Genomic DNA, 13061 nt, shown 5'->3' with positions numbered 1-13061 from the left:
TAAATTTACAAAAATGTGTAGATCATGGGCGAGAGAACTGTAATTACACGAATATACAATACAATGGAATTATTTTTCATCACCATAGTCAAGAGTGTTTTTTTTTCAAATCCAATATTCAGAGCATCACGACAGAATTTTAGACCAATCGTGTTAGTTGAGATAGTTGAGTTTAGTCAAGATAGAAATTGAGATATTAGTTCCAATCAAAGACCCTAGTGATCTCTCCAAAATACCCATATTGTGCCCCAAAAGAAGGCATCACATCCCCTAAATCATTAGACAGCAGGAAAGTTGTCAGACACTTTGTAATGTGCATTTAAATAAAACTGGGGATAGGAGTTGAGGATGATGTAATAAGAAGCTCCCTAGCTCTGCAATCTCAAATTTCTTAATGCAACTTGACCTCAGTTTCCTCATGTATACATATAATCTCTTCTACAAAATAAGGCTGTTGTGAGGGTTAAATAAGATAATGTATGTAAAAACAGTTAGCACTAAAGAAAGTGCTGCATGAATGTTAGATTGCTGAAATCATCCTTCCTACAGTCCCCCTTTATCTGTGGCGGATAGTTTCTGAGACCCCCAGTGGATGCCTGAAACCACGGATAGTACCCAACCCCATTATACTTTGTTTTTTCCTGTACATACACACTTGTGATAAAGTTTAATTTATAATTAAGCACAAGAAGAGATTGATAACAATAACTAATAATAAACTAGAACAGTAATAGTACACTATAATAAAAATTATGTGATCGTGTGCTCTCTCCCTCTTTCATAATATCTTTTTGTACTATACTCACCTTTTCACTCTAAGGAAGCACTTTACAGCTTCTCCTTGACACATCTGGATTGCCAGAATCATTACTCCTGTGCTTTGGGGCCATTATTAAGTAAAGTAAGGGCTCCTTGAACACGAACACTGATACTATGACAGTAGCCAGGATGGCTACTAAATGACTAACAGGCAGGTGGCGAATTCATAGTGGGTGGATGTGCTGGACAAAAGGATGATTCACAACCTGGCAGAATGTAACAGGATGGCTCAAGATTTCATCACACTACTCAGAATGACACGCTATTTAAAACTCATGCATTGTTTATTTCTGGAATTTTTCATGGAATATTTTTGGGCCACGGTTCACCAAGTATAACTGAAATCACATAAAGCGAAACCACAGATAAGAGTAGACTAGTGTGATAAAAACAGGAATAATTGGCACTGAGATCTCCACACAGTGTGTGATTCACACCTGGTGCTCTTGGCTGAATTCTGGCTTTAGGGCTGGGATGTAGTGGTGAAAGGCCCAGTTCCTTTCTGGAATTATCTTAAGGAGAAAACCTTAAGACAACTATAAGCAAAACTTCAGCCAAAAGGTTGTTTATGGCAATAGTTTATAATGGTAAATATTTGAAAACAGTCTAAATCTCCAAAAATAAGTGACTGTTAAAAACATTTATTAAAAATACTATTGTAGACTAAGAAATATTCTATAAGTGTAAAAGGTAAGGTCTAAAAACAGCTGAAGCAAAATATTTTAACACTTATTAAACTTGGCTGATAAACAGAGATGTCATCATAATTCTCCACAATTTTCTCTGTAATTTGTAAAAGTTTTCAAAATAAAAGTAAAAACATAACTTTCACAATAGTGCATATAGAAGACTTCTTTATTATACTGCGCTTCTCACAATGTAAGACTCTTAACATTTTATTCTAATTCTAATTTCTTTCTATGTTCTCTGGCAGATTGTAAGATACTTAGGGCAGCAGGTACCTTGTCTATCTTATTCCCTCTAGCCCTTAGAACGGTGCTTCAACATAGAAAGCATCAGTAAATACTTTTTAAAACACATATACCCATGTAGAAATTACAGGTACTGTTAATTCTTGTTTTCTTTGTCATGATCTACAGAACTTTCAGGGAAGTCCTTTCAGATCTAGACTTCACTTAACTAGGTCAGCACAAATCAGTTGTTTATTTGTAAAGACATGGTAGAACTTATTCTTTACCTATATCATCCAGGTGAACTTGCAGTTGTTTTGACTTCTCTGTGCCAAGTACATTTGCAGCTTGGACCCAAACCAAATACTCCTTGCCTCCTTGTAATGAATCAGTGGAGATGTTAATAGAACTTGAGGTGAGATATTGTTGTTGTTCTTCTGTTTTTAAACTTGAAAAAAAAGATTATAATTACCAATTACGTCTGGTTTGAATTAATTATTCCTTATTTTTTTGATGCTACCTTTTTGGCCCTCATTCAGAATGCAACATTTACTGAAAAATGGATCAAATTGATTTTATTTTGAGAATTTAAAAAAAGAAATTTAAGAGCACCTAGGCTTAAATTTCATGGGCCCTAAGCAACTTTGCCTTCATGAACTCCTTCCATTAAGAAAAAAATGGTATATATATGTGTGTGTCTGTGTTTATGTTTATTTATACATGTACATATCTATGTTTTTATAGTGCTTACAACTGTTGCTATAAAGGCAAATATATTAATATCACATGTTAAAACACTTTCTCTGACTTAACCGTTCATTTTTTCCTTCTGATTTTAAATTAAATGAAACATCATGATGGACTCCTGAAAGCATTGTGGGCCCTAGGCACTGTGTCTACTGTGCTTATTAAATAAGTTGGCTCTGGACGTAGCTTGAAATAAAGGAGCACCCAGTGGAAAGGAGCAGTGCATAGGGGTTCAGGGCAAGGGCTTTGAGTAAGATATTTCTACCAGATGCAGGATAAGGATACGAATGGGATGATGGGTGGTGATGGGGCAGAGATCTGGTGGGATAGGGGACGACTGACCTTCCAGATAGAAAAAAAATTAGCACGTTCTGAAACAAATACATGAAATCACATGCCATTTTTGAGAAAGTACAAGTTCAATCCTCTGGAGCATGAAAGCATAGGAAAAAACTTAAAGTGGGACAGACCAGGTCAAAAAGGCTTTCTATGGACTTTGAAAGTAAAAAATGACTGGAACTGGTGGCTGATTGGATGAGGGAAAGGATGTCCTTTGCTGCAGAAGAAGATGGAGAAGTTAGAGGAGAATGACCCAGTTTGGAATGAGAGATAAAGAGCTAATAAATTATTACTTCAAAGTATATTTATCTAAGTTCTTATAATTGAATAATTGAAGATCTCTAACCTACCAATTAAACTTGGTAAAATTTCAAATGTTATTTGTTAAGACTAAAACTTAAAGTTTTCTTAACTGACATTCGTTAGCTTTGAACAAAAAGTTTAAACCTCTCTTTTAAAAATGTCTACTCTATATTTTAAGGAGGTAGGGGTTGAGAGTAGTGGAGAGGAGGGTACTGGAGAATGTTTCTTCCCTCATTTTCTGGTTTCTGTAAGGAGAGATTGTCATTAAACCTCCTGGCCTCTTGTCCTGCCCCTTGCTTTCACTTCCCTCTTGAAAGTGAAGGTGATTCTACTCGAAAAAAAACTGGGCTTGTGCACCTCAGTCCCCTCTTCTTTCTTCTACCCCCAGGAATCAGAAGACCAGAAAAGTGACCTGTTCTAGTCTGCTCCTCCAATATGCTGTAAGGTTTAGAAGAGCGAGTCTCCCACGTGGGGACCTGCAGCTGTCTAGTGCCAGCTATGACTGGGGGCAACGACAATAAACCTGTTTATTCCGGGAGGATCAGGATTAGAAAGTTTACTGTGGCCACATACCAAAGCCATACACTCCATTATCAAGCTTCATCGGTAGTAAACATTAAAAATTATTTAAATATTTAAATAAATACTTTTATATTTTGATTTTCACCAGCTGACTCTATGGTTCCTCTCATTTGGTTTACAGCTCAGGGAAATCTGCAGAGGTCAACGTAGGGCCCCCTCAGACTCTTGCACGTGACCTATGACCAGTCCATTCATAACATGGATGTGTTTTCCCTAGACTTCACTGAGCTTACATTTCTTGAACCCTTCGAACTGCCAACTCCTTTCATTTCCCTTTTTTGAGTTTCTCAGTCAGATTTTCTGCATCCTGGGTTACTACATCCAAGTTACCATTTCAACTTGTTTTTTAAGCCCTTTCTTGTGATTTCTGCCTTCACTATCCCATAAAACTAGTCTTCTAAAATGCCATCGTTTCCAAGGTGAAGTCTTCTGAATCCTCTTTTTAGCATCTGTCCCTCTTAGTTACTTAAAATTCTTAGTTTCCTTGGCTACCAGACCCTGTCCTGTCTTCTGAATGAGAGCTCCTATGTCTATTTTTCACACCTGCTTGGTGACATCGTCCCTCTTCCAACCCTCCACCTGGGTTCCCCTCCCTCCTTTGCTTACCAAACCACACTGAGGGTCAGCCTTTGGCACTTGTCTTTTCCCTTAGCTCTTTCCCTCGACTCACTCACTGTCCTGGCTTCAATCGCTATTCCACCTGCATGGCTACCACATATCTGCGCTTTCACTGTGAGCTGCATTTGAATGTCTAAGTCCAGAACTATAGCACATTTCCACCTAAATGATCTTTCTGCGAAAAATCAGCATTTCTTGCCAGTTACTCCATTATTGTCAACAGCATGCTGCCTGATAACCTCAGTTTGCCATTTTAAATAATTTCCTCTACATCACCCTTAAGAGACAACTGAAGAAGGTGTAGCATTTTTTTAAATATTGTTTTCTTATCTTTCCTTCCTGTTTTGGTAGCTGTGGCCATGGTCTAGTTCTATCTCTACATTCATTATCTGTTTGGTACATTACTTGTAGATTCTTAAGTTAATTGTATTGCATTGTGAAACCTAACTTGATACTCTAATACAGAAAGGATATAACCTTGGAATTTGAACAATGGTGAAAAGACAAGTACCCTACATTCTTATATTCAACAAATAGAATACATCATAAATTTGTATGTCATCTTTCTTCAGAGGTCGTGTCCATCTTCTCTGCACTGTTCCAAGCATAGTATTTGTGCTGCTGAGGCAAGCAATGGCTTGATTTCTTTATCTAATACCATCAACTACTCTCTGTCCTGGGAACTGACCTGATAGGCTTTGTGAGGAAGAAACAGTTATAAAATCATTGGCCTCTCGTCCCTAGGGTTCCACTTCAGGTCCTGTTACTATTATGTGTCTATACAGCAGCTCCCACATTTCTCCAGCCCCAGTGTCTCCCAGCCAGGATTATAACTTGCCAGCCACTTGCAATCTAGAGTGGTATGCTTGCTAAGATACAAAACTCCAGGGAGGAAAGGAGGAACCAGCCTTACACTACCAAGTAATACATGCATTTATAAATCAAAATACTACATAAATTATATTTCTGTTTTTTAAACTTATTGCCACTATTAGAGCAGGATAACCTTAGCAGGCAATCGAGAAATCTTTTTAAGGCTGACAGAGGTGGGGGAGGGGGTGAAAGGGATATATAGCATGAAGGTGGCAACAGCTACTCTGTCTAGTTCACCTGAGGTTTTTAACTCTCAGTGCATATTTTCCGGCGGTGCCTCTTCCTCTCACCAGCAAGATCGCTATGAGCACCGTGAGAGGAAAGAAGGACATATCATGGTGTTGAAAAGCATAGGGCTTGGATTTTAGAGACAGATTTAGGTTCACATTTCAGCTGTGCCCCTTGATAAATTGTGAGACTTAAAGTCAGTTACTTAACCTCTATGTCCATCTGTAAAACAGAAATAATAACGTTGTTATCATGAGTAAATGAAATTAATGAGTAAATGAAATAAGAAAGCATGGAGTAGGCATCTTTGCACATAATAAGGGGGCTTACTAAAAGACAATTATTATTATGGCTTAAATGGTACTTATGACATGTGACTTTTATACATTTAAAAGAATAAAAATGAAATTTTAAAACTTGCCATATTCAACAAGTGATATTTTATATTGCTTTTATCTGAGGTCAAATCTTGCCATTAAATTCAAGTGTTTAGATGGCCAATAAACATATGAAAAGATATTCAATGTCACTAATCATCAGAGAAATGCAAATTAAAACCTCAGTGAGATAGCATCTCACACCTGTTAGAATGGCTATCATCAATAAATCAACAAACAAGTGATGGTGAGGATGTGGAGAAAGGGGAACCCTTTTGCACTGTTGGTGGGAATGCAGAGTGGTGCAGCCACTGTGGAAAGCAGTATGGAGATATCTGGAAAAGTCAGAAATGGATCTGCCTTTTGATCCAGCGATCCCACTTCTGGGAATATATCCGAAGGAATCCAAACACTAATTTGAAAGAACATAAGCACTCCTATGTTCATTGTAGCATTATTTACAATCTCTAAGATATGGAAACAGCCCAAGTGTCCATCAGTAGATGAGTGGATAAAACAACTATGGGACATTTACACAATGGAATATTACTCTGCTATAAAAAAAGAAGAAAGCTTTACCCTTTGCAACACCATGGATGGACCTGGAGAACATTATGCTAAGTGAAATAAGCCAGTCAGAGAAAAACAAATACCATATGACTTCACTCATATGTGGAATCTAATGAACAAACTGGACTAACAAGGAAAATAGAGACAGACTCATAGATGGAGAACATGTGACAGCTAAAGTGGGGAGGGATAGGAAATAGAGGGATTGAGCAAAATGGAGAAAGGACTCATGGACATGGACAACAGTGAGGTGATTGCTGGGGGAAGAGGGGTATGAGGAGACTAAATGGTAATGGAAAAAGTACAGTAAAAATAATTTTTAAAAATGAGCTACAAATTAAAATTTTTGTGGCATTATTGGGAAGCCAAAAAAATAAATAAATAAATTCAGGTGTTTTCATATTTTCCTTATAGTCTTTCTGAAATAAGGTGAAACATAACTAAATTAGCAGAGAATTTGTTACAAGGTATGCTAACCTCATACTAAGAAAGATTTAAAATGTGAAAATAAGAAAATGGCAACTATGTGTTAAGTAGTAAGTAGGGCATCTTTGAATATTTTCCAGTTAGAGAAAACCACATGCATATTTTTAATTGGCTTGTGGCTGATTTTTTTACCGCACATTTTAAGACTGTAAGTCACAATGAAAATGTCTTCTTAAACCGACATTAACCATGGTTACTAGGTAATTTAATTTTTCTTTTAAAGCCTACTCTCATATTAACATCTAGACTACAAAGCACTATTTTAGATGAACATTTCAATAATAATGATTGACTGTACTTTAGGACTATTTTTATATAAAACTATACAATACAAAGTTTTTGAATTTCTTATTTCTTTTCTTCATGTGCTAATTAATACATGACAAATTATTTGTTAATGAGAGTCAGCATGATTTATATATTTCTGAAGTTTCCTGTGCACCTAACTCTAGTAGTAGTTAACAGATTTTTCAATAAACACTGCCAATTTATGGTGATAGTAGTGAATAGTATCTTTTGTTTATTTAATTACTCATAGAACAATATTTATTTAATACTCAAACTATGTTCCAAGCACTACTTAGACAAAACTCCAAGGAAGAAAAGAGAAACCAGCCTATACTACCAAGTAATTAAAGCATTTCTAAATTAAAATACCATATAAATGAACAACAATGAACAACACAGATAAATCCCAAACTTCATGGAGCATGCATTCTGGTAGAAACAAATAAATATATAGTATGTCCTGTGGTGATATGTGTTCAGTGGAAAAATAAAGCAAAAAGGAGTTAGGAAGTGCCAGAAGTAAGGGTGGGGGAATTTTTTTGTTTAAGGAGATGCGGAAGGTATATCTGAGAAGGTGACGTTAGAACAGTAAATGATAAAGTCTTGTGGCTCTTTTTAGGAAGACCATTCTAGGCAATATGCAAAGGCCCTGAGTCAGGACCTTGCTTGTCTGGTTCAAAGAAACAGTAAGGAGGTCAAGGAGGCTTGGTAGAGTGAGGGAGATGGAAAGGGATTAGAGAAGAGATCAGAGAGTTATGGAGAAGGGGGAGATTTAGAAGGCACTATAAGGTCATACAGGGTATTGAAGGACCCTGGTTTTGATCTCTGAGTGAAATGGGAAATTTTGAGCAGAGGAGTGACAGGAGCTGACCTGCATGTGAAATGGATTATGCTGGCTACTTGTGAATAACTAGTGAGCTATAGGAGACCCCTAGCTAGGGCACCAGGTGGGATGTTCTTGTACGAACTCAGATGAGAGATGATGTGGCTTGGACCAGGATTGCCATGTAGGTAGTAAAAAGAGATCAGATATTAAAGATAGATCCAGTGCATTTTGTAGAGAAGACCAGGTACGTGCGTACAGATGTCAATGCATCAGCAGATGAGGGAGGTTGTGGTATTTCTCATTGCTCCTATTTTCTCAAAGAAATAGGATAAACAGGTCATCAGTAGAGAATGAAAGATGTTGGAGACCAGAGATGAGAGAAAACATAATGAGGTAATCATTTGGCTTAGTAGGGGAGTGACTTGGCCAGTGAAACGTTAGTGGGATTGCTGGCTGGCTCTCTGGGCCCAGCTGAGGTTAGTGGTCATGAATATACAATAGTATCAGTCAGAAAGTTTGTGTTTGTCTCCAGCCATAATTAGCTTTCTGAGTACAGGTGCAGAATTGGTGAGGAAAGGGATTTAAAAATGTAAACTGTTCATCTAGTCCTAAAAGAATTACTGGAACATAATAACAGAGCCTTAAAAATATTTGGAATCATATCTTAAGAACTCTTTCTGGTTGTTAGGAATATGCGTGTGGTAAAGAAAATGTGACCCAAAACAAGCAGAAAGTATGAATTGGCAGAATAAATGATTTTAGGATGTCTGAAAGTATATGCAGGGGGACCCCCCAAAATTTGACACTTATTTATAAAAATCTGTGTCTTTATTCTTATGTGTTTAAACTTCAGTCACCCTCAAAGTACTCCCCATATCATGCGATACATGCATCAAGACATTTTTTCCACTGCTTTAAACAGTTTTTGAACTTGTCAATTTTAATGCCTTTTAGTACTTCTGCTGTTTTTTGTTTCATCTCTTTCACATCAGCAAAATCTTTCCCTTTGAGAACGTTTTTCATCCAGGGAAACAAATAAAAAAAAGTCACTCAGGGTGAGATCTGGTGAATAGGGAAGGTGGGTCATGGGGGTCATGACATTTTTGCCCAAAAACTGTTGAACGCTGAGCATAGTACAAGTAGGTACGATTGTAAATCATCCATCATGAAATGGGCAAACACGTTGAGTCTTAAAAAAAATTCACTGAAGCTGAACGCAGCCTCTCACAACAAAGCCAGCTGGTACACTGATACAGATGGGTTTCTAGAACATTCATCTAGCGGGAGAAGCCTGTACTACAAGGGGCCCACCACCCAGAAGATAATCCTGTTTTTTTGGTGGTCCCCCTTCATAAATCATCTAAACATAATAGCCCTATTTGTTTTTCATGGCACCTGAAAATCCTACCATTAGTTATTCTAAAAAATTTGTGAGCTTTTCATGCTCAGGGACAGTGTCTATTTTTTTAGTCTCTAGAGATAAACATAATGCCAAGAAGACAAAAAAAAAGCTAAATAAATATTTGCTAAGTTGACTTTAATGGAATGGAATGAAGGGCCACCATCATTCATTAATTTTCATTCAACAAGTATTTATGAGTAGAATGCATGGTGCCAGATACTACAAAAGCTTCTAAGATAAGGAAAGAACATATCTACATGAACCTGTTGTAGGTATTGGGATAACAGTAGGTAGACACCAATTAATAGAGGCTCATATATTTTTTCTTTCACTACCCATTGATGCATAGCAAAATGCAGGAGGGTTTGTGAATGGCCATGCAGCTCTGCTGATGGGGTCACTATAAAGGTACTGTGGAGAAAGAAAGTTCTTTAGGTAATACAGACACAATTCCTCTACTTTATAACTTCAACCCAACACCAGAAGGAAGCCATTAGGGAAATGCCACCTGTCTGCCACTGGTAAAACAAGTGGGTGGGCTGAGATGAAGTGCCTGTCAGCATATGTGATTTTACTGGAAAATAGAACCGCACGAGTTGGAAGTGAAACCTTACAAATGCTGATCTCTACCTATCTGCCAAACTGGGAAATCCACTAAGAACCCAGGATCAAGAAGAGCCTTGTTAAATCTGATTCTTACTACTTCAACCACAAAATTCACTATAAGTCAGCTCTTTCCTGGGAGGTAAGGCCTTTTTGCTAGTTAGAAAAGTTGACTTTCTCTTCTCTGATTTTTTTCAACTCATGGGTGCATTTTTAATCATAACACGAGCAGATGTTTAGCTGTGCTTACAGAGGTCATTCTTTGAATTTGCTATAGAACATTCCTATTTATGCTAACCTTTCATGTCCTTTTAAAAATGTAATATAATCCCATTAATCTGGACTCCATTAATTCAGAATTTTGGTTAAGTTTATCTAATTTTGGCTGTAATTACTTTTTTATTTCAGGAAAGACAATGAAAAAAATTTTAATATGTATGACCTTTTATTGTTATTCTTTAACCAGACTGTGAAGGGAAAATACAAGAAATGTCTATTTCTAGTTATCAGTTAGAATAATCATTCAACAAATATTTATTGAGCACTTACTATGTGCTAGACTCAAGTAACACAGCAGTGAACAAAACAAACAAAACTTATTGCCCAAATTGAGTTTACATTTTAGTTTCAATGAGTGAGTGAATTTACTCTTGATATATGTACTGCAGTCAGAAAAGTAGTCTTACTTCTTAGAGCATATTTAACATCTCTTTCTAATAATCTGTCCAAAATTACTGTTACTTGGAAAGAATGTAGATAACACTATTGTTTATAACATCCTATAAATGATCCTTTTTAAAAAAATGGCTTTACATTAAACTCCTCTCCCGAGTCAGGTTTTGATGTAAGACCAAATTACACAAGCCTAGGAGGTCAGCCTTGCGTGTCACCATAATACCTTAAAATCACCTTTTTGTTGTTGTCTTTAGCATTTCCTATTTGCACACCATTTCTTATAATTTCCTTCCTTATAAGTTTTATAACAACCCAGTATGGTATTACTTATCCTCATTTCACAGGAGGCGGAGGCTCAACAAAGCTAAATAACTTTTCCAAGATTGCACAGCAAATGACCATGGCAGATGATGTTAGATGACAGTACTAAGCCCCACCTACGGTGCACTTGGGTGAGAAGCCTGGAGGCCCAGCATCTGAGAGGTAAGGCCAATGCACAAGATTGCAGAGGAGAAAGGTAGGAAGAGCCTGGGTCCTTGGGATGTCATTGAATTATCATGCCAGCTCCACACTACCTTCAGTGGTATAAATAAAGCCCATCTGTTCAAGTCACAGCATTTGGATTTGCTGATATTTGCATCATGAAAGACACCTGATGGGTAAGTCTCAGAGTTGGAAATCAAATGGAAAACCCTAAAGCTCTTCCTGATGGTATAATCTCAGTACTCATAACTCACTACAGGTATTCTTTACTTTATAAAGAGTGAAAAAAACACATGTAAATAACTTAAACATATATGATTTTGGATGCATTAGTGGATTTTAAAAGAAATCAGTAATAATAATCCTATCAATTATTTGAAGAATATTTTTATGACATTAAGTAGGAAATTAAGTGGTGGTTGGCAAGTGTTTACAAATTTATTTTCTCAAATTGTGTTATATTTGTTCCAAATTTATAATGCAGTTTTATTGCCAAGAACCTGGAAGGCAGGTTAAGTAGGACCTGAGACAATTAACCCACATGCATGAAGATGGTAGTGACCAACAAGATACTAACAAGTGTTGGCAAGAATGTCAAGAAACTGGAACCTTCATACAGTCCTGGTGGGACTGTATGATGGTACAGCTGCTTTAGAAAACAGTGTGGCAGCTCCTCAAAAGAGGAGTTACCATATGACACAGCAGTTCTATTTCTAACTATATAGCCAAGAGAAATGAAAACATATGTCTATACAAAATACTGAATGCAAATGTTAATAGAAGCGTTATGTATCATGCATAATAGCCAAAAAGTGAAAACAGTCTAAATTCCACTAACTAATGAGTGGATAAAGTAAGATATATCCATACAATGGAACATTATTCAGCTGTAACAAGAAATGAAGTATTGATACATGAATGAACCTTCAAAACATGACTAGTGAAAGAAGCCAATGACAAAAGACTATGCAGTATATGATTCCTTTCCTGTGAAGTTTCCAGATCAGGCAAATCCACAGAGAATGCCCAGGGCTGGGAAAGTTGAGAAAAGGTGAGTGATGGCTAGTAGATACAGGGTTTCTTTTTGGCGTGATGAAAATGCTCTGAAATTGATCGTGGTGATAGTTGTACAACTGTGAATATACTGAAATCATTGAGTGATTTATATGATTTACATGGGGTGAATTGTATGGTATGTGAATTATACTTAACAAAGCTGTTATATATAAAAAGTTAATCAACAACCTATGATCAGCTCAGAGATAGTGAAAGGGTCCAGGAAATAGCAAAAATCCTCAAGGTTCTAGGTTCTCTTTCAATCTGGCACTTTGAGTTTTCTGTGAGCTTGGACTCTGGGGTTTGTTCCTACAGTACCCTCATTTTCACACTCCTAAAGTGGACTTAGCAATGAGACTAGTTTCTTGTTCTCATGGCCTTTTTTTCATCTCATGGAGACTATTTTACCTCGGAGGCAAGGGATAGAGGTTAACTCTCAGACCCTTGTTAGAATCCTGGTTCCTTATGTCTTAGCCCAGTGACTTTGGAGAGACAATATGAGCTCGTCAAGCCGTCTACAATATGGGAACAACAATAATAGTTACCTCACAAGGCTGATTTGAGGATTGAAGACATAATGCATGTGAAGTACATACAAAGCACATTGCTTAGCATATTGTATATTATTTGCCAGTGTAACCCATTTCTGATCTCGGTGTTACCCTCATGCCTTTAAGACCTGACCACACCTCTGTCTAACCCCTGCTCAGAACAAAAGGTATGAGCTTCTTGCCCATGGTACGCAGCTAGTAACGCCCAGCTTAGCAATGTATTCATAAAAATGTTTAGTTTTTACCCAGAATTTATTGAATGAAAAGGTGTTACCTTTTATGTTTCATTTAATCAAAATTATTCCACAGATCTAACAGGTGGAG

The 13061-nt window shown here is 37.0% G+C and overlaps 1 protein-coding gene and 1 non-coding gene across 2 annotated transcripts in view; both read right to left on the bottom strand.

Moving 5' to 3' along the window:
- Positions 1–13061, bottom strand: part of IL23R (interleukin 23 receptor) — a 67116-nt gene that overhangs the window by 41754 nt on the left and 12301 nt on the right. The window contains exon 5 of the mRNA XM_024565590.3: positions 2018–2178. Coding sequence (XP_024421358.3) covers positions 2018–2178 — 161 coding nt within the window. The remainder of the gene's footprint in view (positions 1–2017; positions 2179–13061) is intronic.
- On the bottom strand, positions 4847–4953 carry LOC112309471 (U6 spliceosomal RNA). The gene has a single exon (XR_002975262.1). It is a non-coding gene; the product is annotated as a U6 spliceosomal RNA (small nuclear RNA).

The sequence above is a fragment of the Desmodus rotundus genome, chromosome 3 (genome assembly GCF_022682495.2).
Source record: "Desmodus rotundus isolate HL8 chromosome 3, HLdesRot8A.1, whole genome shotgun sequence".
Taxonomy (NCBI): Eukaryota; Metazoa; Chordata; class Mammalia; order Chiroptera; family Phyllostomidae; genus Desmodus; species Desmodus rotundus.
This window is presented reverse-complemented; position numbering and strand designations above follow the sequence as displayed.